A 26,698-nucleotide genomic window follows, 5' to 3' on the forward strand; every position below is an offset into this window, starting at 1 on the left:
GATTAGTTACTTAACACTTCAGCGTTGATGTTCCATGAGAATATAGTTTTAAAGTATAGTTTTAAATGTATTTATATACTTACAAATATATAATATAGTTTTAAAATGACTAGTAAAGTAATTCTCCAAGCCAGGATTCAGCAATACGTGAACCATGAACTTCCAGATGTTCAAGCTGGTTTTAGAAAAGGCAGAGGAACCAGAGATCAAATTGCCAACATCCGCTGGATCATGGAAAAAGCAAGAGAGTTCCAGAAAAACATCTATTTCTGCTTTATCGACTATGCCAAAGCCTTTGACTGTGTGGATCACAATAAACTGTGGAAAATTCTGAAAGAGATAGGAATACCAGACCACCTGACCTGCCTCTTGAGAAACCTATATGCAGGTCAGGAAGCAACAGTTAGAATTGGACGTGGAACAACAGACTGGTTCCAAATAGGACAAGGAGTACGTCAAGTCTGTATATTGTCACCTTGCTTATTTAACTTATATGCAGAGTACATCATGAGAAACGCTGGCCTGGAAGAAACACAGACTGGGATCAAGATTGCCGGGAGAAATATCAATAACCTCAGACATGCAGATGACACCACCCTTATGGCAGAAAGTGAAGAAGAACTAAAGAGCCTCCTGATGAAAGTGAAAGAGGAGAGTGAAAAAGTTGGCTTAAAGCTCAACATTCAGAAAACTAAGATCATGGCATCTGGTCCCATCACTTCATGGGAAATAGATGGGGAAACAGTGGAAACAGTGTCAGACTTTATTTTGGGCGCTCCAAAATCACTGCAGATGGTGATTGCAGCCATGAAATTAAAAGACGCTTACTCCTGGGAAGGAAAGTTATGACCAACCTAAACAGCCTATTAAAAAGCAGAGACATTACTTTGTCAACAAAGGTCCATCTAGTCAAGGCTGTGGTTTTTCCAGTGGTCATGTATGGATATGAGAGTTGGACTGTGAAGAAAGCTGAGTGCCAAAGAATTGATACTTTTGAACTGTGGTGTTGGAGAAGACTCTTGAGAGTCCCTTTTACTGCAAGGAGATCCAACCAGTCCATCCTAAAGGAGATCAGTCCTAGGTGTTCATTGGAAGGACTGATGTTGAAGCTGAAACTCCAATTCTTTGGCCACCTGATGTGAAGAGCTGACTCATTTGAAAAGACCCTGATACTGGGAAAGATTGAGGGCAGGAGGAGAAGGGGACGACAGAGGATAAGATGGTTGGATGGCATCAACGACTCAATGGACATGAGTTTGGGTAAACTCTGGGAGTTGGTGATAGACAGGGAGGACTGGCGTGCTGTGGTTCATAGGGTTGCAAAGAGTCGGACATGACTGAGCGACTGAACTGAACTGAATAGTAGACAGAATGTTTGATTATAAATATTTGATTGTCTACTGTTAAGATTCATCGTTAAATGGGATTTTGAATCGAGTAATAGAATCTGTTGAGAAACTTTGTAGAAGAAGTGAGATATTTTGGAAATCACCCTCGGTTCTGTGAATAGTGTCAGTGAGTTAAGATATTGAAAGAAAATGGCAAAAAAAATCTGTATCTTATATTCCAACCCTTACTTGTTTCTGAGGATCTAGTCCCAAATTTCCAATTACTCAAACTTTCCATTTCAAGCTCAGTGTGAAAAGAATTAAATCATGTACCCATATGTGCCCTTTCTCAACTAGACTTCCTGTTTCTTTTATCTTCTCCTGTACTAGTACTTGGTCTAGAAAACAAGTATTGACTCTTCCTGCTTGTCAGCCATACCCACCCATGTATAGTTTATTTCTGCATCTTGGAAAGAGGACTGGAAAAAACTGAACTTGTTTCTTGCTTCATTACTAGTATCTCTGCAATTTTGAGAAAGTCATTTACTTTCTTTTGTATTCAAGTTAATCTCTATAACTTAGGGAATTTGAACCAGTCTCTGTAATATATTGGTATTTGAACCAATCCATGTAACTTACAATACAAATATAAAACTTACTTGTATTATACAGTGGTTGAGAGCATGGTTTCCATTATAAGGCTTTCTGCCTCCTCATCCCTGCTCCATCTTTCAGTAACCGTGTGGTTTCAGGCAAGTTATTTCTCTGTGCCTTAATGCGTGCCTGCTTGGTCACTTTAGTCATGTCTGACTCTCTGCAACCTTATGGACGGTAGCCTGCCAGGCTCCTCTGTCCATGAGATTCTCCAGGCAAGAATACTGGAGTGGGTTGCCATGCCCTCCTCCAGGGGATCTCCCCAATCCAGGAATCCAACTTGTGTCTCTTAGGTCTCCTGAATTGGCAGGCAAGTTCTTTACCACTAGCGCCACCTAGGAAGCCTCTATGCCTTAGAATCCTTAGCTATAAAATGAGGGTATATCTCACAGAGTATTTTTTGTTTTTTTCATTTTTATTGGAGTATAGTTAGTTTACAATGTTGCATTAGTTTCAGGTGTACAGCAAATATTATACATATGTTTATGTATATATCCAGTTTTTTTTAAGATTCTTTTCCCATATAGGCCATTACAGAGAATTGAGTCAAGTTCGCTATACTATACAGCAGGTTCTTATTAGTTTACCTCCTTCATATGTAGTAGTGTATATATGAGGCTCCCCAGGTGGCTCAGTGGTAAAGAATCCACCCACCAAGCAGGAGATGTCGGTTTGATCCCTGGGTCAGGAAGCTCCCCTGGAAAAGAAAATGGTGACCCACTGCAGTATTCTTGCCTGAGCCTGGTGGGCTACAGTCCATGGGGTTGCAAAAAGTCAGACAGGACTTAGTGACTAAGCGGCCGCAGTGGAGTGTGTATATGTCAATTTCAGCCTCCCATTTATTCCTCGCTCCCATCCCCTGGTAACCATACATTTGTTTCTACATGTACTCTACTTCTGTTTTGTAAATAAGTTCACTTGTACCCTTTTTTAAGATCACAATAAGCAATCTCATATGCTGTTTATCTTCCTGTGTCTGACGTTCTTCACTGGGTATCACAGTCTCTTGGTGCATCCATGTTGCTCCAGATGGCATTATTTTGTTCTTTTTTATGGCTAATACCCCATTGTATATTTGTAGCACATCTTCTTTATCCATTTCTTTGTTGATGTACATTTAGGTTTCTTCTGTGTCCTGGCTATTGTAAATAGTGTTGCAGTGAACATTGGAGTGCATGCATCTCTTTGAATTTTGGTCTTCTTCATAGGGTTGTTTTTAAGATTAACTGAGTTACTGTACTGTAGATCCTGGAACAGTGTAGGGTTAGAGACTCACTGAAAGATCCAATTATAATTTATAGTCAGTTTTCCCTTTATGTGATTCCTCCATATTTGCAGTTCATGATTCCTCCATATCTATGGTTCCACATCCTTGGATGAAACCAGTAGTGGATTATGTAGCACTGTAGTATTTATTGAAAAAAATCTGTATATAAGTGGACCCAGGCAGTTTAAATCCACATTGTTCATGTGTATGTCATATTAGGCATAGTGCCTAGAACATAGTAAGGATGAAATGTGTTAGCTCTTATTATTATTTTAAAAAATTATTTGTGCCCCTAAGTCTCTCATTTTGAAATACTACTGTAAGAATCTCTCCCATTTGCTACTCCTCTCCATTATCACTATTACCCTATTATTCAGGATTGAATTGATTATTACATGTAAAATGCTTAGAATAGTGCCTATCACCTAATAAGCATTTGGGGTTAGCCATTATTATTGGTTATTATGATTTTTACATAGATGACCTCTCAGGTTACTAAGATCCTTTTCTTGCCATTAATGATCCTATGCCTTTAATATCCTTTCCTGCTCTTTACTTTAGTCTTTCTCGGATACTATTCATATAATGTAGCTCCATTTCGGGAGCTTTGATGCCTAAAAGGAAAAAAAGAAAACTAAAAACAGGTTCTTTGATGCAGATGTCAGATGATCTGCCAAGACCAGTTGAAAAAATGGCATTAATGAAAGAGGTAAATGTGAATTTTGAAACAGTGAAAATTTTGTTTTAGGTATTTCATTCTACTAAAATAGTCTCAATATTTTATAGGAGAAAAATGGTATTAATTATCAAATTCAGGAGGACTTGCTACTTATTTATTTTTAGCAATGGACCAAAACTCAAATTGTTATATGAAAAACTCAACAGTTTAGTTGAAACAGAATGTGGAGAGTAAAGGTCAGGAATGTTTTAGGAGTTTTTTGAGGTTAGGAAAATAAATTAATGTATGAATTCAGGTTTAAGTAAGAGAAAATTTTAAGTAGGATTAGTTATTCTTTATAGACAGATCTTATGTATTCATTTGAAAATCTTAAGCTTCTTTTTAGAATTTAAATAAAAATAGATTCAGTTCTCTGTAAAAATAACATTGTTAGCTTTTTGTTAGGAGAATAATGAGAGACCTTATCTAATTTCTTAAAGAGAAGTGACTTGTTATGTGTTCCATTTGCATGACCTCCTCTTTAACCCTTCACGCCTCGTCAGCTGTGTTTATGCTTTAAATATTTTAGAGTATCACGGAGAAAAGTATTTTTCTCTGGTAAAAATTGCATTGGACTTTCTTTTTTTAATGATGATAGCTACATAAAGCCACTTCACTACTGTTTTTGTTTTCAAATAATTTTTTGAAATCAAGTTTTTACGTATATTTTTTAAAAACTTTACTACAGGAAATGGTAGAGTGAGAGTTAAATATGTTTCATGGAGGGAAGAACAGTCCATTGGGGGTTAAATTGCAGAGTCTAATGGAATAATAACTGGTAGCACCATCTGCTGGCCTACTTCCGCAGAAGGAGTCAGTATTTTTAACGACATCTCTAATATTCATGCTGATGCATTTTGATGCTTTGTGCATTCATTTCTTTCTGTGCTTTGTTGGAATCTGGCTATCTGCTTACAGCTATTGAGGAAACTCAGCTTTTTAGGAGGGGTTTACGCCTTTTTCATATCTAATTAGGATGAACAGTGGATATAAACTTGCCAAGGCAGAAATGTGTTGATAAATCACAATGTGTATTTGTGGAGGGTTGTGCATCTCTTGGTTGCAGCTTGCTAAATAGGCCATTTAGGAATCTTCTTTCAATGCTTTTTTCTTGAGCACTGCCTGGGGTGGTGAAAAAGCAGAGGGCAAGCCTTTGTCTCACGCCAAAAATGTCTTCAGTGAAGAGGCCAAGAGGAAGGGTAAGTGAAAGCCTGAATGAGTGGGAGGAGGAGGGGTTCTTTGGGCTAAAAGGCTAATGGGATTGAATAACCTTCCTTATTACTGGCTGCTGCTGCGGGAGTCGTACTGCATCGCCATCTTGAGCTTGTTGCTGTTTTCTCGCGTCTTGGTTATTTGTTATAGCCTGTAGGCCTTAAGGTGGCATTTTAGTGAGCGATTCTAAACCCTCCTTCCTCTCTCAGTGCTGTAGCACTGCTGTGAAACCTTTGATGAGGCAGGTATAGAAAAGATATCCAGTGAAGCACACTGGAATCAGCATGAAAATGTGTTTGGAAATTCCTGGTGGTTTTTTCCCTTGCTGTAGTCAGAGGCATGTTTACGGGTAAGAATGTAACAAAACTGTGATCTAAGAATATGTGGATGTATGTGTGTTTGAAGAGGATATTATTTTTTAAATGCTGTTGATTTGCTTCCTGTGATATTGCTAAAATATTAATAATTTTAACGTGAAACTATAAATTTGTTTTTTTCCAGAATTGCTTGAGCAAAATACTATGATATAGAAAGAGAAAAAAATCCTCATTTAACTCTTTCACAGAAGAACTAAAACTTTCTCTAATTTTTAGTATGGTTTTGTCTACTAACTAGCTATATTGCTGCATAGACTGCACATTAAAATGATTTAAATGGTTTCAGGTTCTAGTTCCAGTTTCTTGTAAAGCAGAGAGGTTTTGTTTTTCTAAAAATCATAATAAACTATGGGGAGTAGTCATTCTAAATGAAAATTGATATTTTAAATTTGCTAATAATTTTCAGAGTTCTGGAATGAAGAGGAAAGAAGACACTTATTCCAAATGCCCAGAATATTTATATGACTTAATTTGGATTAGCTGTATTTATAGGACAAAATTTGAATCAGCTAATTAAGAATGCAATGAAAATATCGGTGAATCTGTATTACCCTTCTTTAATCTTCATTTTTAAAAGCGATAGTTCGGCTTTTTATTTTACACCTAGACTAATATCTAAATCAGCAAAGTGTTTTAATTTTAAACTGTAACACACATATTTGCTTATGTATTTTACTTCTTGTAAGCTTAATTCTAAAGTTTTGGTTGTGTGTGTTAATTGTTTAAATGTACTTTTATATATTGTGTAAAAATTATTTTGATTTCTCTAGCCTCCATCTTCCAAGAAGAGTGATGGTTCTGGGACATACACTAAGTTGCAGAATACCCAGGTGAGGATCATGTCCGAGAAGAAGCAGAGAAAAAAGGTGGAATCAGAAAGCAAGCAAGAAAAGGCTAATCGTATAATATCAGAGGCCATAGCAAAAGCGAAGGAGCGAGGGGAACGCAATATTCCACGAGTAATGAGCCCTGAAAACTTTCCTAGTGCTTCAGTTGAAGGAAAAGAGGAAAAGAAAGGAAGAAGGATGAAATCCAAGCCAAAGGACAAAGAGAGCAAAAAAACAAAAACTTGTTCTAAGTTAAAAGAGAAGACAAAAATTGGGTGAGTTGATTAAGAATTAAATCTTCTTCCTTTGAAGTTTTTGTAAAAGCACGGTCTGTCTAATCTTTTACTTTTGATTTGCGTGTGATGTGTTTACTCTCACTTTGGAGTTTTAAGTTGTGTACCTCATTGCCTTTTTGAATAAATTAGGTATTAATAATATTCCAGAATTTTACTAAATTTACTGACATGTGAACATACCTTTTTGTTAGTAAAAAGAATTTAGAATAGGAAAATATTTTATATATAAAACAGAAAAAGAAAAAAAAAATCCACATTGCTGTGCCAGTTCCAAGTTTATTTAAAATTTTAAAGCACCTTGAAATTCTTTATAATTATAGATTTATTTCTCTCTTAGTTGTACTTCACTGGGTACTTTATAGTTTGGAAACATGAAATATAATATTTTCTCATAAACCCACAACTTTGAAATAAATGGAATGGCAAGGAAACTAAGACCATTTAAGTCAACAATAAGCAGCTCTCAATTCTTACAGACTTACTTCTTTATAGTCTTTCTGATTTACTTTATGTAATAAAGAGGCCAGGTGAGGATTAATGCTCCAAGAGAATTATAAGGATAAAGAATTGCTTTTGGAGGGTACATTAATCCTAGGTGTTTTTTATTTGACTACTTATTTTCAAAAAATAAAATGTAATAACTATTATTTGTTTTATGTGTATGTTTATTTTATGTATGCAAGGGATGCAAGGGTAAGACTAATCTAAGGCCAACAGAGTTTAGACTTGTTTTTATGGGAATATTGGGTTATTTTTGAAGGCTTTATATGAAATTTTAATAACGTATTTAATTTTCTTTTGTCCACATAGAAGAGTACACAGTAAAGGAGAAATTTCATTATTATTAAAATCTTCATTTGCTTAAGAAATCATTTATATATTATATAGATATTCGGAACTAAATTTTATAACAGTTTATTCATAGCATTTTAAGTGCAACCATCAAACTAAGTTATATCATTAGGTCATGAAGTCTTTCCGTCCAAATCTTTAAATAATGTGGGCTCTGTTGGTATAATAGAGAGATAATTAATATTATTGATTTTATATTTTATTTGCAGATAGCTAACATGAAATTTGAAGTTTAGATTTTTGTTCCTTTTATGTTTAAAGGTTTTGGAATGAAGGCATCTTATTTCAATATTTTGTCTAGTTTTAATTTATGAAACCCCTTATATAATCCTTTAATGTATTAAAAGTTGCTGTGATTAAAATATTCCAGTTTTAACTTGTACAGGGATATGGACAAAGTAGTAGTACTATTTGAAAGGATATTTTAAATAATCATAAGAGGAAACCTTAGAGAACCTTCAAGAGTTACAGTAAGTTTAAATGGGGGGATGGGAGGATAACTAGAGGGAAGGAAAAGATAACAGGTGAACCTGGTTCAAGAGAAAAAAAACTATATAAAGGGAAATTAGAAATAATAAATTATAATATAAAAACGTGGATTTTTTAAAAGTGTAGATTAATATGGTAGGGGATAGTAATATATTAGTCTGTGATATTTGTATTTTTGTTAGAACTAGATTAGTAATGATAAATTATTTTAATATTGTACAGCATGATCAATTTAGTACTTGTTTTATAGAGATAGCATTTGTGAGAAGAGGTCAGAATTGTATTGGAAAGATATTTCCATGGTCAGGTATTGAGTAAGCGGTAGAAAAATCAGTTGCTGAAAGTGGGTGAGGAATTTATAAGTTGCCCGCAAGTAGAACTGAAGCTTGCCCATATATTATTAAGCTATTGGGAGTGCAGCAGGTTTTTGATCATCTTTATTAGACAACCAAAGATTACTTTCATGTTGGAAGAAAAAGCGTGGATGGAAATGAAATTCATATACAACCTGGAGTTCTGTAATGGTCACTTGAAATATTTCATTACTGTGCTTTCCAGTTAGCCCACTACATTGTATTATTTGAATTTGCTGAGTTTTTAATTTTTTGTGAAGAACCAACTGTCCTTTAAATAGTTAAGTTTATTTGCATCATTTTAATAGTATTTCATGATGTATTAAATATTTTCTTGTAAAGGTTTTGTTTTTCTTCGTTTTAAAAGAATCGAACTTTTGCTAGTATCAGGTGATTTATATCAGATAAAATTAAAGGGAGTGTGTGCTGCAACTTAACCATGAGCATTAATGAATGCTCATTAATGAAACATAAATTTCAAAAATAACTAAATTTGTAAATAATAAGTTATGATTATAGTCAGTTGTTCATTTAATGCACATATGTGGTATCATATAATCTAGGAATTATTATATACTAAGACTAATCTGAAGAAAACCAATACTGCCTCTGCTTCTGTGAAACCTTTGTATTTTTTCTGTCACTTTCATAGATTAATCTTTTTAAATACGAGGAATAGAGTTTCCTTTTCAGAGACTTTGATATAGTGTCATTTAATCTTTACAGCAATTCTGAGTTAGACTGGGCATGCAGTATGATAATGAGGTTAAGTGCTTTGACTTTGGAACCAGATGTACTTATTCACATTCCCCCTTTATCACTTATAAAGCAGTGTGGCCCTGGACAAATACTTAACCTCTCCAAGTTTTAGTTTACTCATACATAAAATGAGGATAATGGTAGTGCTTGCCTTATAGTGTTATATTGAGGGTGAAATGATTTAATAACATTTAAAGCATATAGAACGATACCTATAAATAATGTTAGCCGTTATTTTCTGAAAACATAAATAGCATTTAGCTATTTAAGGAAAAACCCAAGGCCAGGAGCTATGCCCCTTGTTTGAAACTTAAGTTCTCACCTATCTGCCTAGGTTCTCTTTCTATTAAGGCTCTCTTCCTGAATAAGATGAGTTTAAAAATCAAGCAGACAATATGAAAACAGAAACAGTTGCTAAAAGAAGGAGAATAGTTTAACTTACTAATATTTTTTTCTTATTTGTATGCCTCTGTTTATCAGATTAGCTAGAGTGGCATTTAGGACAGGTGAATTTTGTTTTGAAACGTGCTTGGAGTTTGAAAGGAATTACACGGTTATATGGAAGGGATAATGTGAGTTAAAATGGAAATGACAGGTGTAAAATCAAGAGTAAGGTATAGGACTTTTACTGCTTTGACATTTTTCATGATCTTGGCAGTCAGGTTATAAAAAGCCACCTTTCAAATGGAAGAGTGCGTATTTCTTTAGTGATCTTTGCTACCTAATAGAAGCTCCATGAATGGAAAGGAATGAATTTTATGAAAAGAATGAATCAATTGAAGATTAAATTTTAAATGATGCCAAATGGTTGCATTTGGTTTGTTAAAATCAGAAATGGCAAGCTAATCCTTCATTAAGTCACAGGGACAAAATTAATGGTTTAGTAGTGATAAAGTAAATTCTAAAATAAATTCATTCTAAGACTTCTAGTAGAATTTTCTTATAGCTTGCTTTCAGATTTGATTGAAGCATTTTTAGGTTTATTATGTTTTATAGCTTTGACATTTAAACTATGTTTCCATGTTGTCAGTTATTTTACTTCTTTGCTTTAGATGATCAGACTGACAAGTAGAATGTTTTTTACACTTAAAAATGTTCGTATAGCCCTGTAAATTATATCAGTAGAGGTAAAACCTTCACAATTAAGGGTTAAAAAAAACCTATTTTGTATTACTCATAATTATTCTTTCTGTTGTTACGAGTGGCAGTTAACAAGTGCTAGAAGTAGCTTTTCTCTTTAGATAAAGCAGAAAACATCTAAATTAGGAAATATTTATCAAAGCAAGTTGGAATTAAGGGTGTCATGTTATAAAGAAAAACAGTAAAACATTTAATTAGATTTGGAAATTACATTGTGCCCTTCTTTGCGATTGTCATTCTGAGCGCCCAAGAAGGGATAAGCAAAATAATATTTATTAATTACCTACTATGCATATACATATATATGTATGTTTGTATTTTTAAACAAAACAAACATGTAAGTATATCCATATGTGTGTCTAGAGAGAGACACACATTTAAATAATAATATAAGGGGAAAATCATGAACAAAATCTGAGGGGAAAATAAGAGGAATCAGCAGAAATTGGGAATTATCAGTTTATATTGCATGTTAGTGAAATAACAAATGAGAGCCTTCCCTGGTGGTCCAGTGGTTAAGACGCCACCCTTCTACTGCCAAGGGGTGGGTGTTCATGCCTGCTCAGTCAGCTACACCACATGTCACAGGAAGTAACAACTGAGACCCTGATTGCAAACATTCAGAGTAGTAGGAATTTAGTGTGTGTTAGGATAAAATACAGATGTATTAATTAAATGTTTCTCAGCATATGATTAAGAAAGCACTTTCAAAAATGTGTGGTATAAATTTATTATGTATTTTTAATTGTTAATCATGCCATTAGTAGACTGTATAAGTTCTATAATTTTTAAATGCTAAGAAGATAAAATGTTTTATTGATTTGACTATTTCTAAACTTAAGTTCAATGAAAATCTGAAGTATTCATCTGCAGAAAGAATTAATGTATACTTTATATATTATTATGAATTTAAGATTTATAAGTCCATTTTTAATGCATACATCTTTATATAAGATGTATTATAAGGTTTATCACTAGCAAATAATGTGCGATTATTTCATTTAATCTAAAATGTCATTGATTATGACACACTATTATTTTTTTTATTTTATGTGTCAGAAAAAATATATTAACAGTTAAAACTATGGCATACCTTTGAATATTAAGTGAATCTTGATTTCATAGATGTTAATATGTAGAGGAAAGGTGTACTTTAGAGACACTATAGTATCTGATTTTAATTTTCCTATTTTGTCAGTATTTTTAAGCATAAATTTTTTTTTTAAAGAAGGGAAGTAAATTTTTTAAAGAATAAGGATTAAACTATGCTGATAAATATACTGACTATGATTAGCTAATACTTGGACCTTAGTGACTATTTATATGAAACAACTCAGTGAAATAAACATTTTGAAAAACTTGATGCCCAATCTTAAACTGGAAGTGATTATTTGTTTTATTTAGTATTATTTTTTGTCCATGCCACATGATGTACTGGATCTTAGTTCCCGGCCAGGGATCAAACTCATGCCCCCTTCAGTGGAAGTACAGAGTCCTAACTACTGAATTTCCAGGGAATTCCCTAAACAGGAAGTAATTTATAATCCACGTTATTAAAAACCTCGAATACAGTCCTCCTTTCATAAATTTAAAGATTAACTAAAAACCGTTTTAAAACTTAATTGTTTTTTTCCAAGAAAGTTTAAGCTAGAGTCTTGAGTTGAACTTTAAACTGGAATAATTTCATCAAGTTAAATATGTTTCTTCTTAAAAAAAATACACATGTATATATCTGATGATTTTAAAAATAGCCCCAGTGCCTGCAACTGGGCTTACAAAGAAAAGAAAATTATAATGTAAAATAGTAGTTTTGCTTGTTTCCTCTATGTTTGATGAATTGGGTGCATTAATTACAACAAATGGACTAAATTGGATAAGATTCATTGTTTGTCCAATTATTGCAATGAGAGGATCTACAGGGGGCAATTACAGATTGACACTGCGTAGAATGTAGCTTGTTACATGGCTTCTACTAATAACACGTGGGCAGGATTTAGATGAGTGTATCAATTACATCTGAAAATCAAATATAACTGTCAAGTATGTAAACACTGAGGTTTTCTAGTATGTGTTTCAAATGAATTAACAGTTCAGATTTATACTTAGTTTGAAATTGCCCTTTGCTGTCTGAAAACAAGCTATGTTTTGATATTTAGTTCTTTTACATGCCTGGATACTTGTTGCTGCAGTTTGCTAACATTGATAACAGATCCTTTTAATGTTTTAAAAAACAAAACTTGCTTAAAGTCTTTATTATCATTATAGTCTGTATTACTTTGTTGCTTTACTTTGTGGCATTTCTAAAAAGCAGACTATCAATTTATTTGAAAATTGTACCTATAATGACATTTTATTTTAGAATTAACATAGTAAACTTTCTGTAATTCATCATGGAGGAATGGAATGCTCTTTGGTAATTGGGTATTTTACTTAACTGACTTTATCTTATTTCTTCTACTTTTGGACCATCTGATTTCCTTCAGATAACATTTATGGCTATCAGTTGTCATTGTACAGGCAATAGATATCTCTGGTTGTTCAGAAATCAACAAACTTTAACCGTGGCATTTTCTAAAACATAACGTAGTTTCATAATCCTCTTTATTCGTTAAAGTATATTTATTGATATTAAACTATCTAGTGACTGGTTGAAGTTTAGTATCATTTTATTTTAAAATCAGTAAGATATGTTGAAAATAGCAGAGTAGGAGTAAGGAGACTTTGTCTTTTACTAGACGTGTGGTTTTGGCAATTTGTTTTATCTTTTAGGGCTAAAGTTTCTCTATTTAGTGGGACTGATGACCGCCTCACCTGTATATGAACTTTTCTCAGGGTCAGCTAAGGTATAGACAAAAGCACTTTGAAATTTTAAGTATTCTGTAAGTATAGAATAGTTTTATTGTCCTGAATATTTGTTCCTGGAGTTTTCTTCACTAATTATTTTGAGCCCGTGGTTCTGAAACCTGGTGAGAATTCTTATAAAGTCTGATGAGGGATCCCACTTACTAGATCAGAATTCTGGAGTTGGAACCTACAAATCTGGAGTTTTGTTTTGTTAGTTTCTATTTTGAACTAATCTCACACTTGTGAAAATAGGTTAGGGTTCCCTTAGGCTCTTCACCCAGCTTCCTCAGATGTTAATTATATTTTACCCAAGCACAATGATCAAAATCAGAAAGTAAACACTTAACACAGTCCTGTTAACTGAGTTACAGCTCAGTGCAAATTGTGTCAGTTCCATTTTTTTGGCCAGGATCTAATTAAGGATTTTATATTTCGTTTTGTTGTCTTATCTCCTCATACTCCTCCATTTTAGAATGATTCTTCAATCTTTGACATTCTCCTACTGGGCAGTTATTTTGTAGTGCTCAGTTGCTAAGTCGTGTCCATCTCTGCAGCCCCATGGACTGTAGCCCACCAGGCTTCTCTGTCCATGGCATTTTCCAGGCAAGAATACTGGAGTGGATTGCCATTTCTTCCTCCAGGGGATCTTCCTGACCCAGGAATTGAACCTATGTCTCCTGCGTTTCCTGCATTGGCAGGCAGATTCTTTACCACTGAGCCACCTGGGAAGTGCCTTATTTTGCAGAATGTCTCTCAATTTGGAATTTTTATTTTTAACAAACAAGCTTCTAATGAAACCTGACTCACATGTTTAGGAATTACTGATCAAAACTAACCAAATGTTTGTTCTTTGTAATATCCCTTATATACCATTTTAGAATGTTTAATAAACTGATATGACTTCATTATTTCTAAGAACCAATGTTCTATGTAAGTAACCATAGGATATTTGTGTGTGCACATATATATAAACTATATATTTTATATAAAATATATATTTTTTAAACTCAGAATTATGTCAGTAAAGAATGACTTCAAGTTTTAGAATAAACCTTTTTTCTACAGAAGAAATGTAGCTTTTTTGAACAGAATGGTCGTGTGTGTAAGTATTTGGACCTCAGAAATTTAGTAGGAAACTATTGTATTTGAAATATTTCTTGCAAAGTTAGAATTTGAAAAATACTTTTGCATGGGTTAATGATAGTTTATGAATTAAGATTTATTCCAGGCCTATACAGTAATATTGGAAGAAAATGCAGAATATAAGAAAAATAAATTTTGCAGGTATTTTTGTTTGTAAGTACATTTTTCAAATAATGTAATGAAGGTTTACCTTAGGTATTATCAGTTTAGTTCAGTCGCTCAGTCATGTTCGACTCTTTGCAACACCATGGACTGCAGCACACCAGGCCTCCCTGTCTGTCACCAGCTCCTGAAGTTTACTCAGACTCATGTCCATTGAGTTGGTGATGCCATCCAACCATCTCATCCTCTGTCGTCCCCTTCTCCTCCCGCCTTCAGTCTTTCCTGGCATCAGAGTCTTTTCAAATGAGTCAGTTCACATCAGGTAGCCAAAGTATTGGAGTTTCAGCTTCAGCATCAGTCCTTCCAATGAATATTCACGACTCATTTCCTTTGGGATGGACTGGTTGGATCTCCTTGCAGTCCAAGGGACTCTCAAGAGTCTTCTCCAACACCACAGTTCAAAAGCATCAATTCTTTGGCACTCAGCTTTCTTTATAGTCCAACTCTCACATCCATACGTGACTACTGGAAAAACCACAGCCTTGACTAGATGGACCTTTGTTGGCAAAGGAGTGTCTCTGCTTTTTAATATAAGGTATTAAAACACTTATATCTAATTTATCCACCTCCACCAAAAAGAGGTGTTCAAGACTAATTTGGTAGCACTTAGTATTTTTTTTTAGCACTTAGTATTTAGTTAATGTTTATTTATAAAAATATTATTTAAGCAGCTGAGTTCAGTGTCCTTAGAGTGAAAACTTATTTACTTTATCTACTAGAAAGGCAAAGTACAGTCTCTTCGTAGTCATAAAGTTTTAAATCTCTCTGCTCCTGATTTCATTGAAGTTTTTATTGAGTGGGATTTGAGTCTTTAAGCAGCAATATAGATACCATATCAGATTATATATTTCACATACAGAATTTATTTAGCATACCAAACACTAATAACATTTGCCTTTTTAAGCACTGTACTGAAGGGTATTTATGGGCCTTGATCTGCATTTCATGGAAAGTCATTATTAACAGCTTTCTTGCCACTAGTGTTGTCCTCATCTACAAACCAGTCTAAATTATGTTTGAGTTTGGCGATGGAGAGCAGATGAGGGAGTGCATGAAAACTGTATTTCTATGAATCATTTTTAGTTTGAGTTATCCCTTACCTTGCCATTGAAGATCACCTGTCCAAGTGCCTTAGGTTATATTAAATAATCAGAAGTAACACAAAGGTTACTCTCAGAAGGAGATTGTTACTTGAAGAGAAAAGCATGATAGGAGACTTCTGGGAAACCATAGTGTCTTGTTTCTTGATCTAGGAGCTGGTTATACATTTATGTTCAATTTGAGAAAATTCACTGCGCTATATTCTCTTTTGATATGTGCACTTCTCTGAATTTACATTATACTGTAGTATTAGTACACTTTTTAAGGGAAACTGAGGGAATGCATTTGGGACCATTTTGAGATTTTCATATCTGTGGGATATCCATGTGGATATGTCTTATCAGCAGTTGGTTATATGAATCTGAAGTTGAAGAAAGGTCTGAATGAGAGATAACAGATTTGAGAATCTTCAGCTTCTAAGTGGTTGTTATGAATGGATTAAATTTCCTAGGAATAGTATGCAGAGAAGAAAGAAGTCTAAAGACACAACTTTGAGAAATACCAAAGTTTAAAGGACTGGCAAAAAAAAAAAAAAAAAAACTGAATCCTGCTGAAAAATGGATTACTTCTTCAAAGTAAAGAAGAACCAAAGAAGTTTAGTGAGAACCAGAAGAATGTTGTGTCATGAATCTGAGGGTGGAGACCAGGAAAAATTAGTTATGTGTTAGTAGATAAAATTTTTTTAAATTTCCGTCGGATTTAGCATTACAAGGGTCATTGGTGGCCTCAAACATTAGGAGGTCAGTCTTTGGAGTGAGGCATACTATCGATATGACTTTAAACAAGTAATTTAATTTCTCTAAGCCTCAGTTTCCTCTTCTTGTATAATTTGCCTCTCAGAACTATATGAACGCAAAGTTCGAGAATGCATATAAAGTCAGCAGAGGTTGACTCAATAAACATTGAGTAAATGGAAGCTCTGAATATGGAAAGTTGTTTTTAGAGTTCTGATTATAGTGGATTGACGAGTGAAAGGAACAGTATAAGTGACCCCGAGAGCTGTGGATAAGGAGGGAAGAACAAGATGATGTGGTAACTAATAGTAGATATTACCTCAAGGGAGATTTTTATTTTAGGAGAGAAACCAGAGTAAAGGAAGAGGGCCTGGAATTTAGAGAGATGACCTGTGTAAACAGAGGGGATAGAGTATGACTGTGGGTAGTTCCTTAATGTTGTGTCAGAGTATCCTTTTATACTTTCTCTGATTTCCTGGTTTCAGTGTAAACTGTATGTTTACTGTATGTCATTTATTTCACATACTCAGAAAAGTACAAGTGAGATAACCAAGTAAAAATTACCATTATCATGTTGAAAGTGGTGATCAAGCCAATATGAGAATACCCTGGGAATTAATCATTCTAGAATTTTTCCTCACCTCATATCTCATTATCCAGTCAATAACCAAGTCTATTGTTTCTGCTTCCAAAATGAAAAATTATGTATCTTTCTTGACTTCTTCATCCACCCTACCATGGTCCTGTATTTCATTCTTCATTTCTCACCTGAAATTGGCAGCCTTATTGCTGGTTTCCCTCATTTACATTTCATTTCCTTCTAGTTGCATTGTTTCCTTGTTTAAAATTATTTTCCCCCTAATTTTATTGAGATGTAATTGACATATCACAGTGTATTCGTTTATGGCGTACAGTATAGTGATTTGATGTGTGTATATATTGTGAAACTGTTACCACAATAAGTTTGTTAACATCTGTCACCTCACATAGTTATATATATTTTTTCTTGTGATAAGAACTTTTAAGGTTTACTCTCTCAGTGACTGTCAAATGTTTAACTCAATATTATTATCTATAGTCACCAGGCTGTACATTACATCCCTAGAATTTGTTTAAAATTCTTACATCTTCCAGTTGCTTTACTGTTTCTTATCCATTCAAAATATCTCCATGTCATTTGTTGTCAGTGGTGAGCAAGACAGATTTCTTTTCAATTTCTGCCCTATGGAGCTTAAAGATGGCCTTAGACTAAAACATTAACTCCTTGCGTGTAAGACAGGGTCTTCTATGACCTTGACCCAGCTCTTCCTGTAGTATACTTTGTGTGGTCCTAGCAATTCATGGGGTCGCAAAGAGTCAGACACGACTGAGCAACTGAACTGAACTGAACATGCTCTTATTGTTGCATATTCTCACATATCCTGTGGTATCCCCCTGTCTGGAATGTACCCAGTCTTTTCTTTCACTACTTGTTGGGCTCCCTTTCATCTTTCAGTTCCCTGTCTCAAACATTGTCTTTTCTGTAAAGCCTTCTTTACTCTTCAGTAAATACAAGCATTTCTTCCTTTGTCTTCACGTTACGTCTTGTTCTAACTTCCTGTTTATTATAGCTGAGATCATATTCTAACAATGATATGTAAGGTTAGGAACCTTATCGACTTTACCTTAAAATCCTAGAACCCAGGAAAGTGCCTGGCGTGTCACAGTCAGATGTAGTTACCATTAGTTGAGGAACTACTATGTGTTAAAGGCTGCGCTCAGACATACATTATCCCACTTAATTCTCAACAAAAATATGGCTCCAGATATTGCAGTATCCCTGTTTTACAGGCAAGGACACTATTAAGTAATTTCCCCAGTGTCACACAAGACAGGTAAATGGTCACATCAGGCTTTTATATTTTTGAAATTATGATTTCAAAGTAGATACTTTGAACCTTCAAGTTTTCCCACGTTAGTAAATAACTATTGAAAAGAAACTTGACATATTTCGAATATATCATGACTGAATATAATCGGGAAGCTTTCTATGTTTAGAATGTAGATATCTAAAATAGAACTTTCCTAATAGTGATCATGTCATCTCATCTCTTGAACTAAATAAGAAAATGTGGGCTGTATTTATGTATTTCTGTCTTTCATCAGGAAACAAACATAGAAAACACATTTTCATTTTAGACATTTATATTCAGTATGTGTTAATGTACATATATATGTGTATATATTAGAGACAGGTAAATGTATGCATACTGTAGAAATATAAAAATTCTTTAGAAAGATAGAGTGTAGCTAAGAAAAGCCTTAAGTGAAATAATCAAAGAACTATTAATTGTTTAAGTAAGGGGAAAACTGCTATAGTGTAGAAACAAGTGGAGACTTGAAGAATAGGTGGGATTCAAAGAAATTAAGTGGAATTTGAAATAAAAAGAAGTAGAAGGAAAAAGAATCCCTCATTGCAAATCTATCCAAGATAATAAAATAAATGAATTATGTTAATTCTTAAATAATTAAATCACCTGACATTTTTCTCATGAAAAATAATCATGAGCCTAAAGAAACAAGAGATAGAATTTAACTATTATTTCTAAGCTTGAAATATGTTAACTGTATTATTGGTTTCTATTTGTTCCATTGGAATAGAGTTTATCATTTGAAAATATCATTTTTTATTTCATGATAAATAGCATCTTTGAAAGTTGAACATTCAAGGGATAAAAAAACAGAAGAAAGTTGATCATTGAGATCTTACTTTGACCAAAAATGGAGAAATACAAAGAGATCTTAGTGTTTACTCTTTTTCTCTTAAAACAGCAAACTCATTATTACATTGGGTAAGAAACAAAAGAGAAAGAATGAGTCTTCAGATGAAATATCTGATGCAGAGCAGATGACACAGCATGCATTCAAAGAGGAAGACTCTCAAGTGAGTATAAAATTTTTTTCTGAGAAATGAAGCACTGGCAGATTTAGATAGCATAATATTGTTTTATGGATATTTATACTGTAGTTTAGTGGTAAAAGTACATTTTATTTTCATAGAAATTATATGACAAAACATTATTACAGTATGGTCCTACAGTGTTAGACCTGGGAGGAAACTTACACATCCTCTTCAAACCCTCTCAGTTTTAAGATAATGAGACTGAAGCCCAAGAGAGTTTAAGTAACAATCCAAAGACCCTGGTGGCTTTTAGCATGGCGAGTATCTAGTGATATTATTACCCTGTACTTACAGAGCATTATTAAATGAATTTAATGATGGAGATACTAATTTTAAAAGTCAAATACAAATGATAAAGCAAATGGGTTGAATCATTCTTGGAGATAATTTCTTTGGTCTGCTTCTACTGAGGAAAAGATAAACAGGTATATTAAAAATCCCCTAAAGCAGACAAAAATACTGTGCATTTTTATTTTTTTAATAGCTGTATATTCAAAATAACCTTGTGAAGTTAAAAAATTATATAGTGAAGGTCATAATAATTCAGGCCACCCTCTGCTCTCTAATAATTAAAGTATAACCCTAGGCCGTAGGGGTGGTGGCAGTTGTTGCATTATGGGGCCAGAAAGCCCCTGAATGGCCTTTCTTCTTCCTTATGCAGCTTCTTATCCAATGGGAGAGTAGTGGCTCAAGGCTCCTGGGCTGCTGCAAGAGTTGAGGTAAGGGCAGTGACTGAAGCTCCTGATATTATATGGCCTGGCTTTTTCTTCATATGTTATCCTTAACTTAGGCAAACTTATCATTATTCAATATGAGAAAATGTAGTTAAATTTTTACTAAAATAATGCTGGCCATTTTTCCATTATGTAATTACCAAACAATGAAATGGTAGAATAGGTTAACATGCATATTTCTTCCATGCCTTTCACAGTACTTAACTAGGTTGCTTTGACAAGTGTTTTGCTTTAACACGAAAATTTTAATGGAGAAGGAAAGAAATATTTTCTGGTAAACAATCATAAATCTGTATTATTGATATATTTAAATATATTAATATATAAATTACGTATAAATATCTAAAAGTAGTTTTCAACCACAGTGGATTGTCAAGATTTGAAGGCTTGAAAAGTAATTGAAGGTTTAGAGTGAAGTGAAAAATTTTAAAATATGGTTATGATATTTAATTTTTTACCTGATAGAGAATAATTCAGTAATCTAACTATATTTAGAGACTTAAATTATTTTTTAAGCCCCTATAGCACATTTTAGCACATTTTATTAGGTCTATGATAGGAAACAAATGGTATGTTATCATAATGAAATGTTTAGTCATTTAAGAACATAATGTTTCTGACCTCTTATGTAAAGTGCTGTTGATTGAAGCCTTTAAAACATTAAGGAAAAGTTAGAAAAAAGAAATTTGAAGAAATAGCTTGTCACTTTTAAGTTGTCCTTTGGAAAATACTATGGAGAAAAAGAAAGCCAAAGCAACCCACATTGGCCTAAAATATGGACATTCAAATTAGTTCTGTATTTTTAAGGTAGTGAAACTGTTCTGTAACAGGGAAAGCTAATTGGTAAGAGTAGCACCTTACTTCTCTTTGCTGAATATGTATCTATATGCTGTAGTGGAATGTAAGTTTTAGTGAAATCAGTTTTTAAATTGCTCGTAGACTGATAAAAATCTTCGTAGAATGAGGGAGCAGTTTACAGTATGTGGCTCTCATTCCTTCTTGTAAAGAATTACCTGAATGTGCATTTTTGTGAGTTAAAACGATTCTTTCAGGCCACTTGTTTACTACTTACTAAGGATTGTGTATGGCATTTCAAAGTACCTGACCTAAGTGATCAGAAAGGAAACTTTAATGTTGAAATCATCTATAGAATCTTCTAAAAGTGTACCAAATTATTACCAGACTTCATTATATAAACTATTTGTGCCTAATGAGATGTAACATTCATAATATATGTTATTGTTAGAATAATAAGTGTCCTGAATGGTTATTAAATTAAGATATTTTTCAGCATTAAGAACTGATGCCTGTAATAGAATTCCAAACATTTCTTTAGCCTGGTATTAGAGATCCATAGACTTTTCTCTCCCAGGGAATAACAAATGTTTCATATCTTTTCCAAAAGAGGATTTGGGAGAATTGGGTAACTATAAGTCCCTTGGGCTTCCTCAGTGGTTCAGTAAAGAATCCTCTTGTAGTGCAGGAGCCCCCAGGAGATACAGGTTCGATCCCTAGGTCAGGAAGATCCCCTGGAGAAGGAAATGGCAACCCACTCCAGTATTCTTGCCTGGGAAATTCCATGGACGAAGGAGCCTGGCAGGCTACAGTCCGTGGGTTCGCAAGAGTAGGACACGACTTAACAAGTAAACAAAACTAAAGCCAGTATATTTCTTAGAGTGAACTCCCCAGCCTTTATGGGTGTCCCTGGTGGCTAAGATGGTAAAGAATCTTTCTGCAGTGCAGGTGACCCATGTTCAGTCCCTTCTATATAATTTTTGTATGCCACCTTCCTGCCTCCCATAGTGACAATTGTCACCTTGAGTTCTGAAAATATAAATATCTTCATGGCTAAGAGATGGTGACCCATCCTAATTGAAGCATGGAGTTTTCTACTACATTCGCCTGAGCTGCCTCACCACAGTAGTGCCTTTCTTTCTCTCAATATTCCACTACTTTCAAGAGAAGAGGCACTGCAGCCTTTCTGAATACAAGGAAGTTTGTCCCTACACTGCTGCACTGATTGAGTTTTGTTATGGCAATGGTAGCATGAAAGACCTACCACATTGAAGACATTGGCAGAAACCAAAAGGAGACCACATAGGTTATTCTGTTAGTTGCATTTTGGGGAAATGTTATGGGAGCTACTGAATACACAGAAGACTAGTAAAAGGAAGAAGGAATGTTGAGTAGTAGAACAGTTGACTGAGGTATCTCCATCCATGAGATTTTAAGGAGGTACACAAAATTAAACCTAAGTCCTTTGGGATTTTCAGGCAATTGTATAATTTGTTTTTTAGTGGGAACATCAAATATTAGATTTTTAGGGAGGTAAGTAAAGCCATGTGCATTTGATACTTGCTTTTAAATTATTTAGATTATTTTAAAATCATGTTACTACACAGAATACTTTCTGAAAAGCTTTCTTCCATTTTTATGATAGTGCTGTTATTTATTTCTAAGGGAAGCTAGTAAAGGCAGTAAAACAGTGGTTCCTCCTTCATTCACATTGAAGTTTTTAGTAGATTTCATACTTTGTTATTTTGTGTATCTCTTTTAAAGCATTTTATGTTATTTGTTTTTTTTCTGTTTTAAACACAGGTTCATGGGCTTTGTGTCAAAGTTTTAATTTCTTTTAGTTTTACAACCCTGATATTAAACCAGTATTCATCTGATGACTTTCTAGGTTTGAAGCAAAAACTGTGCTAGTATTAATATTTTAAAATACATGCTTCCCAATCTGTAAAATAGTTAAATAAAAAGACCTTTTTATTGTTAACAAATTCAAAAGAAAACTAATAAAGGTATTATTGTTAATCATTCTTACTTGACATTTTAGGAAGTAAAACTAAAGATAACTAAAGATTGCAAATCTTTGGCAAAGCGAAAATTATAATCTTCCTTTAATTAAAAGTAAAAATGAGAAAAGATGAATGCAGAATACAGTTTTGAAAATTTAATGTACAAAATTGTCACATGACCCTTTAAAATAAATCATGTGAATATGATCCTTATCATTCATTACAGAAAAGAAGATCAAATCGACAAATTAAAAGGAAAAAATATGCAGAAGATGCAGAAGGGAAGCAATCTGAAGAAGAGATTAAAGGCTCTATGAAAATAAAAAAGAATTCAGCTCCTTTACCTGGCGAACAGCCTTTACAGTTATTTGTGGTAAGACAGATTTTGGGTTATATGACAGAAAACATTTTAAACCAATGTAAATTAAAAATCTTCATTATCTTTCCTCCTAAAACCTACATCAACTTTTCCTCCTAGGTTCCATATTATAGTTAATAGAACCATTAGTTATGTGGATCAGAAACCTAGGTATTTGTTCTCTCTTTTTTTATCTTTACTTCTTGACATTCAATTTTTTGCCTTCTAAATATATTTTCCTGTGACTCCTCCAAACTCTGTTTTTTGTGGAGTGTTTCTAAATTGCAAGTCTAATTACAGTACTTTTCTTGAAAACTCCTCTAACGGTGTCCTAAATCAGAAACAAATGAAAATGCACTTTTTACAGCTTATAAAGCCTTTCGTATGGATTTTTTTGGCCCTATGTCCTTCCACTTCTCTCTAAACTCTCAGTCCTCTGGTTTGATGAACACAGTTGTCTCAATGCCACATTTTGACACCTTTATGTCTTTACATATGCATTTTCCTCTTTGTAGAGTTCTTTTACTCTCCCTTATCTGGACTGTAACCCAGCTACTCATTTCCTTGCTGAATCATCTGACACCTTGAACAAGTACTAATCTTCTCTATGCCTGAGCTTTCTAATCTGCAGAATGTAAACTATTGAGAATAATGCATAAGAGATTAAAAAGCCCAATATGTTTACTATGGTGGTGATGCCAGTGATGATGAGGACAGTAATAACAATTGATTTTTTTCATTTTGTATTTCTAACATTTAACATGGTCCCTGACATGTTAAATAAGTGTTTGTTGGATTTTAGTATATTTATAGACATACAGAGTGGCAACTGAAATGTTTTCAGAATGTATCATCATACTTTTTTTCCTCCTCCACATAGGAGAATCCAAGTGAAGAAGATGCTGCAATTGTGGACAAGATACTATCTTCTAGAACTATAAAAAAGGAAGTAGGTAGTGATACATCATTACATTCTATACTTTATATTCCATGGCCTGATTGTAAAACTTATAATTATTGAATCTTTTTCTTAGATATCACCTGGAGTGACGATTGATACAGAAGAATTTTTTGTAAAATACAAGAATTAGTAAGTATTTAAGTTAGAAAAATAATAGAAAGATATTTCAATATGAATTAATGTTTTGAATATATTAAGTTAAATTATTTTTTTATCTGTATTTTAAAATATTTGTTACTGCATGAACTTCAAAATCATTAAAAAGTGAATAGACTTTGAAAACTTTTCATGTTGAAATTGAGTAGCTTTTTTTCCCAGAAAACTACTTACTAACATCAAAATGCAGGAATATTTATAAATGATGCTTTTGGAAATAATAGACATTTTCCATCATATTATACTGTTAAACTTTTCAGATTATGTTCAACTTTTAGTATGCTTTGGTGAAAGAAAGTATTTTAAATAAAATTACATTGCTTTCAAAACAAGTTTGCTTTCTGGTCATGACAAAACTGTTATAATGAAAAAATGAATGAAAAGTCACATCTTTGTTATCCTTATTATTCAGTTTACCATTCTGTGTAGTGATCACAGTGGCTTTATTTTAGAAATTATATGAGAGTCTATTGACATTAAATGAAATGATAAACAGCCTATTTAGAAAGTTGAAGATAATATTTTTAGAGGCCATGATTAAAAATAAATCTAAAAACAAAACATGATTTCTATATCGTTCTAATATGCTACTTTATAAAATTTTAGCTCTTATCTTCACTGTGAATGGGCCACAGAACAGCAGCTTCTGAAAGATAAAAGGATCCAGCAGAAAATCAAACGATTCAAATTGAGACAAGCACAAAGAGCACATTTTTTTGCAGACGTAAGAAGAAAAAGACTATTATGTGTTGAACTCTGAATACATGTCGTATTATGTATCAAAAACTTAAGTATTATTCATTTTAATTCTTAGGCTTCTACTTTTGATATTTGACTATAAATGATATCTACATATTTTCCCCCTAAATTTAGCTTGTGAGTGAAGTAGTTCAGTCATGTCCGACTGTTTGCGACCCCATAGACTGCAGCCTACCACGCTCCTCTGTCCATGGGATTTTCCAGGCAAGAGTACTGGAGTGGGTTGCCATTTCCTTCTCCAGAGGATCTTCCCAACCCAGGGATCGAACCCGAGTCGCCGCATCGTAGGCAGACGCTTTACTGTCTGAGCCACCAGGGAAGCCCTAAGCTTAGCTTGGAAAGTAGCTAAAACAGGAACACTAATAAATGAGAATGATAGCTATCTCCTGTATTTTAAAGTTAACATTTATTTCAATACCTTTTAGAGTTGAATGTGAGTGTGTTAATATCTTAAAGTATTTTATCAGCACACTTATTCAAGTAATGGTGACATAGCAAATAAATGGAAAAGAAGATTTTCCTGTACATAAGATACTGCATATTTTCTACATCAGCTTTGTGTGTGCATCAACAGAACATCATTGGGAAAACTCATTAACCTTTCCAGGCCTTTTTAAAAAGTCAGATATCCTTTCCTGCTCTAAACTTTTTAATTTTTCTTTTAATAGACTTTTTTAGAGCAGTTTTAGATTCATCTAATTCCTTTTTATTTGAAGTTAGTACTGGATATTCCCACATATATTTTAACTAGATTCCCTCAATGTTAACATTTTACCACATTTGCTTTCTCCTTCACATTAATTCTTCTGTCTCTGTGCACCTCTCTCCCTCTTTCTGCCTCTCTCTCCCATGTACATAATTTTTTTTTCTAAACCATTTGATAATTCTCAATTTCAGTATTTTCTAGTAGCCATTTTTCCATATTAATAGTACAATTAACACAGACATGGTAATATTATCTCATCTATAGACCCAAATTCATATTTCACTAATTGTTCCACTAGTATTTTTATAGAAAAAAATTATTTTAAGTATGTTTATGCTTATTCTGATCCAAAGTCTAGTTCTGCAGTGCATAATACATTTAGTTGGCATGTCTCCTTTAATCAGTATTTTTTTGTTTTCCATCCCTTGGACTTTTTTCTTTTTAAAGAACTTAGGTGGTTTATTCTATAGCGTGTCCCTCAGTTTGGGGTTGACTTGATGTTTCCTCAGCTTCAGGTCATGCATTTTTTAAAATGAACACTACAGAAATGATGCATCAGCATTCTCAGTGAATCGTGTCAGGAGGTATATGATATCTATTTACCCAATTACTGGTAGTGTTAACTTTAATCACTAGATTATGTTAATATCTTGTGGCAGATTTTCCCCCCTTGAAGCTATTTTTATTTTTTTTGTATTGTAAAGTCTACTTCAAAAATTTGTTGATTGAAATGACCTATCAATTTATGGATGCTGGGAGGTCCTCAAAAATTTCTCACTTCCTCACTCTGGTAAATCTCTATTGAGCTGGTGGGGCTTACCAGGTGGCTCAGTGGTAAAGAATCCGCCTGCCAGTACAGGAGATGCAGAAGATGCGGGCTCGATCCCTGGGTCAGAATGATCCCCTGGAGAAGGAAATGGCAACCCATTCCAGTATTCTTGCCTGGAGAATCCTTGGACAGAGGAGCCTGGTGGGCTACCGTCCACAGACACGACTTAGTGACTGAGCACACACGATGAGCAAAAGATT

The 26,698-nt window shown here is 33.7% G+C and overlaps 1 protein-coding gene across 1 annotated transcript in view; it reads left to right on the forward strand.

Moving 5' to 3' along the window:
• CHD9 (chromodomain helicase DNA binding protein 9) overlaps positions 1–26,698 on the forward strand; it is a 127,636-nt gene that overhangs the window by 33,467 nt on the left and 67,471 nt on the right. Inside the window, exons 2-7 of the mRNA XM_052655339.1 lie at positions 6,327–6,658; positions 19,068–19,179; positions 22,956–23,102; positions 23,968–24,036; positions 24,122–24,177; positions 24,811–24,928. Coding sequence (XP_052511299.1) covers positions 6,327–6,658; positions 19,068–19,179; positions 22,956–23,102; positions 23,968–24,036; positions 24,122–24,177; positions 24,811–24,928 — 834 coding nt within the window. The remainder of the gene's footprint in view (positions 1–6,326; positions 6,659–19,067; positions 19,180–22,955; positions 23,103–23,967; positions 24,037–24,121; positions 24,178–24,810; positions 24,929–26,698) is intronic.

This window comes from Budorcas taxicolor, chromosome 18 (assembly GCF_023091745.1).
Source record: "Budorcas taxicolor isolate Tak-1 chromosome 18, Takin1.1, whole genome shotgun sequence".
Lineage (NCBI taxonomy): Eukaryota > Metazoa > Chordata > Mammalia > Artiodactyla > Bovidae > Budorcas > Budorcas taxicolor.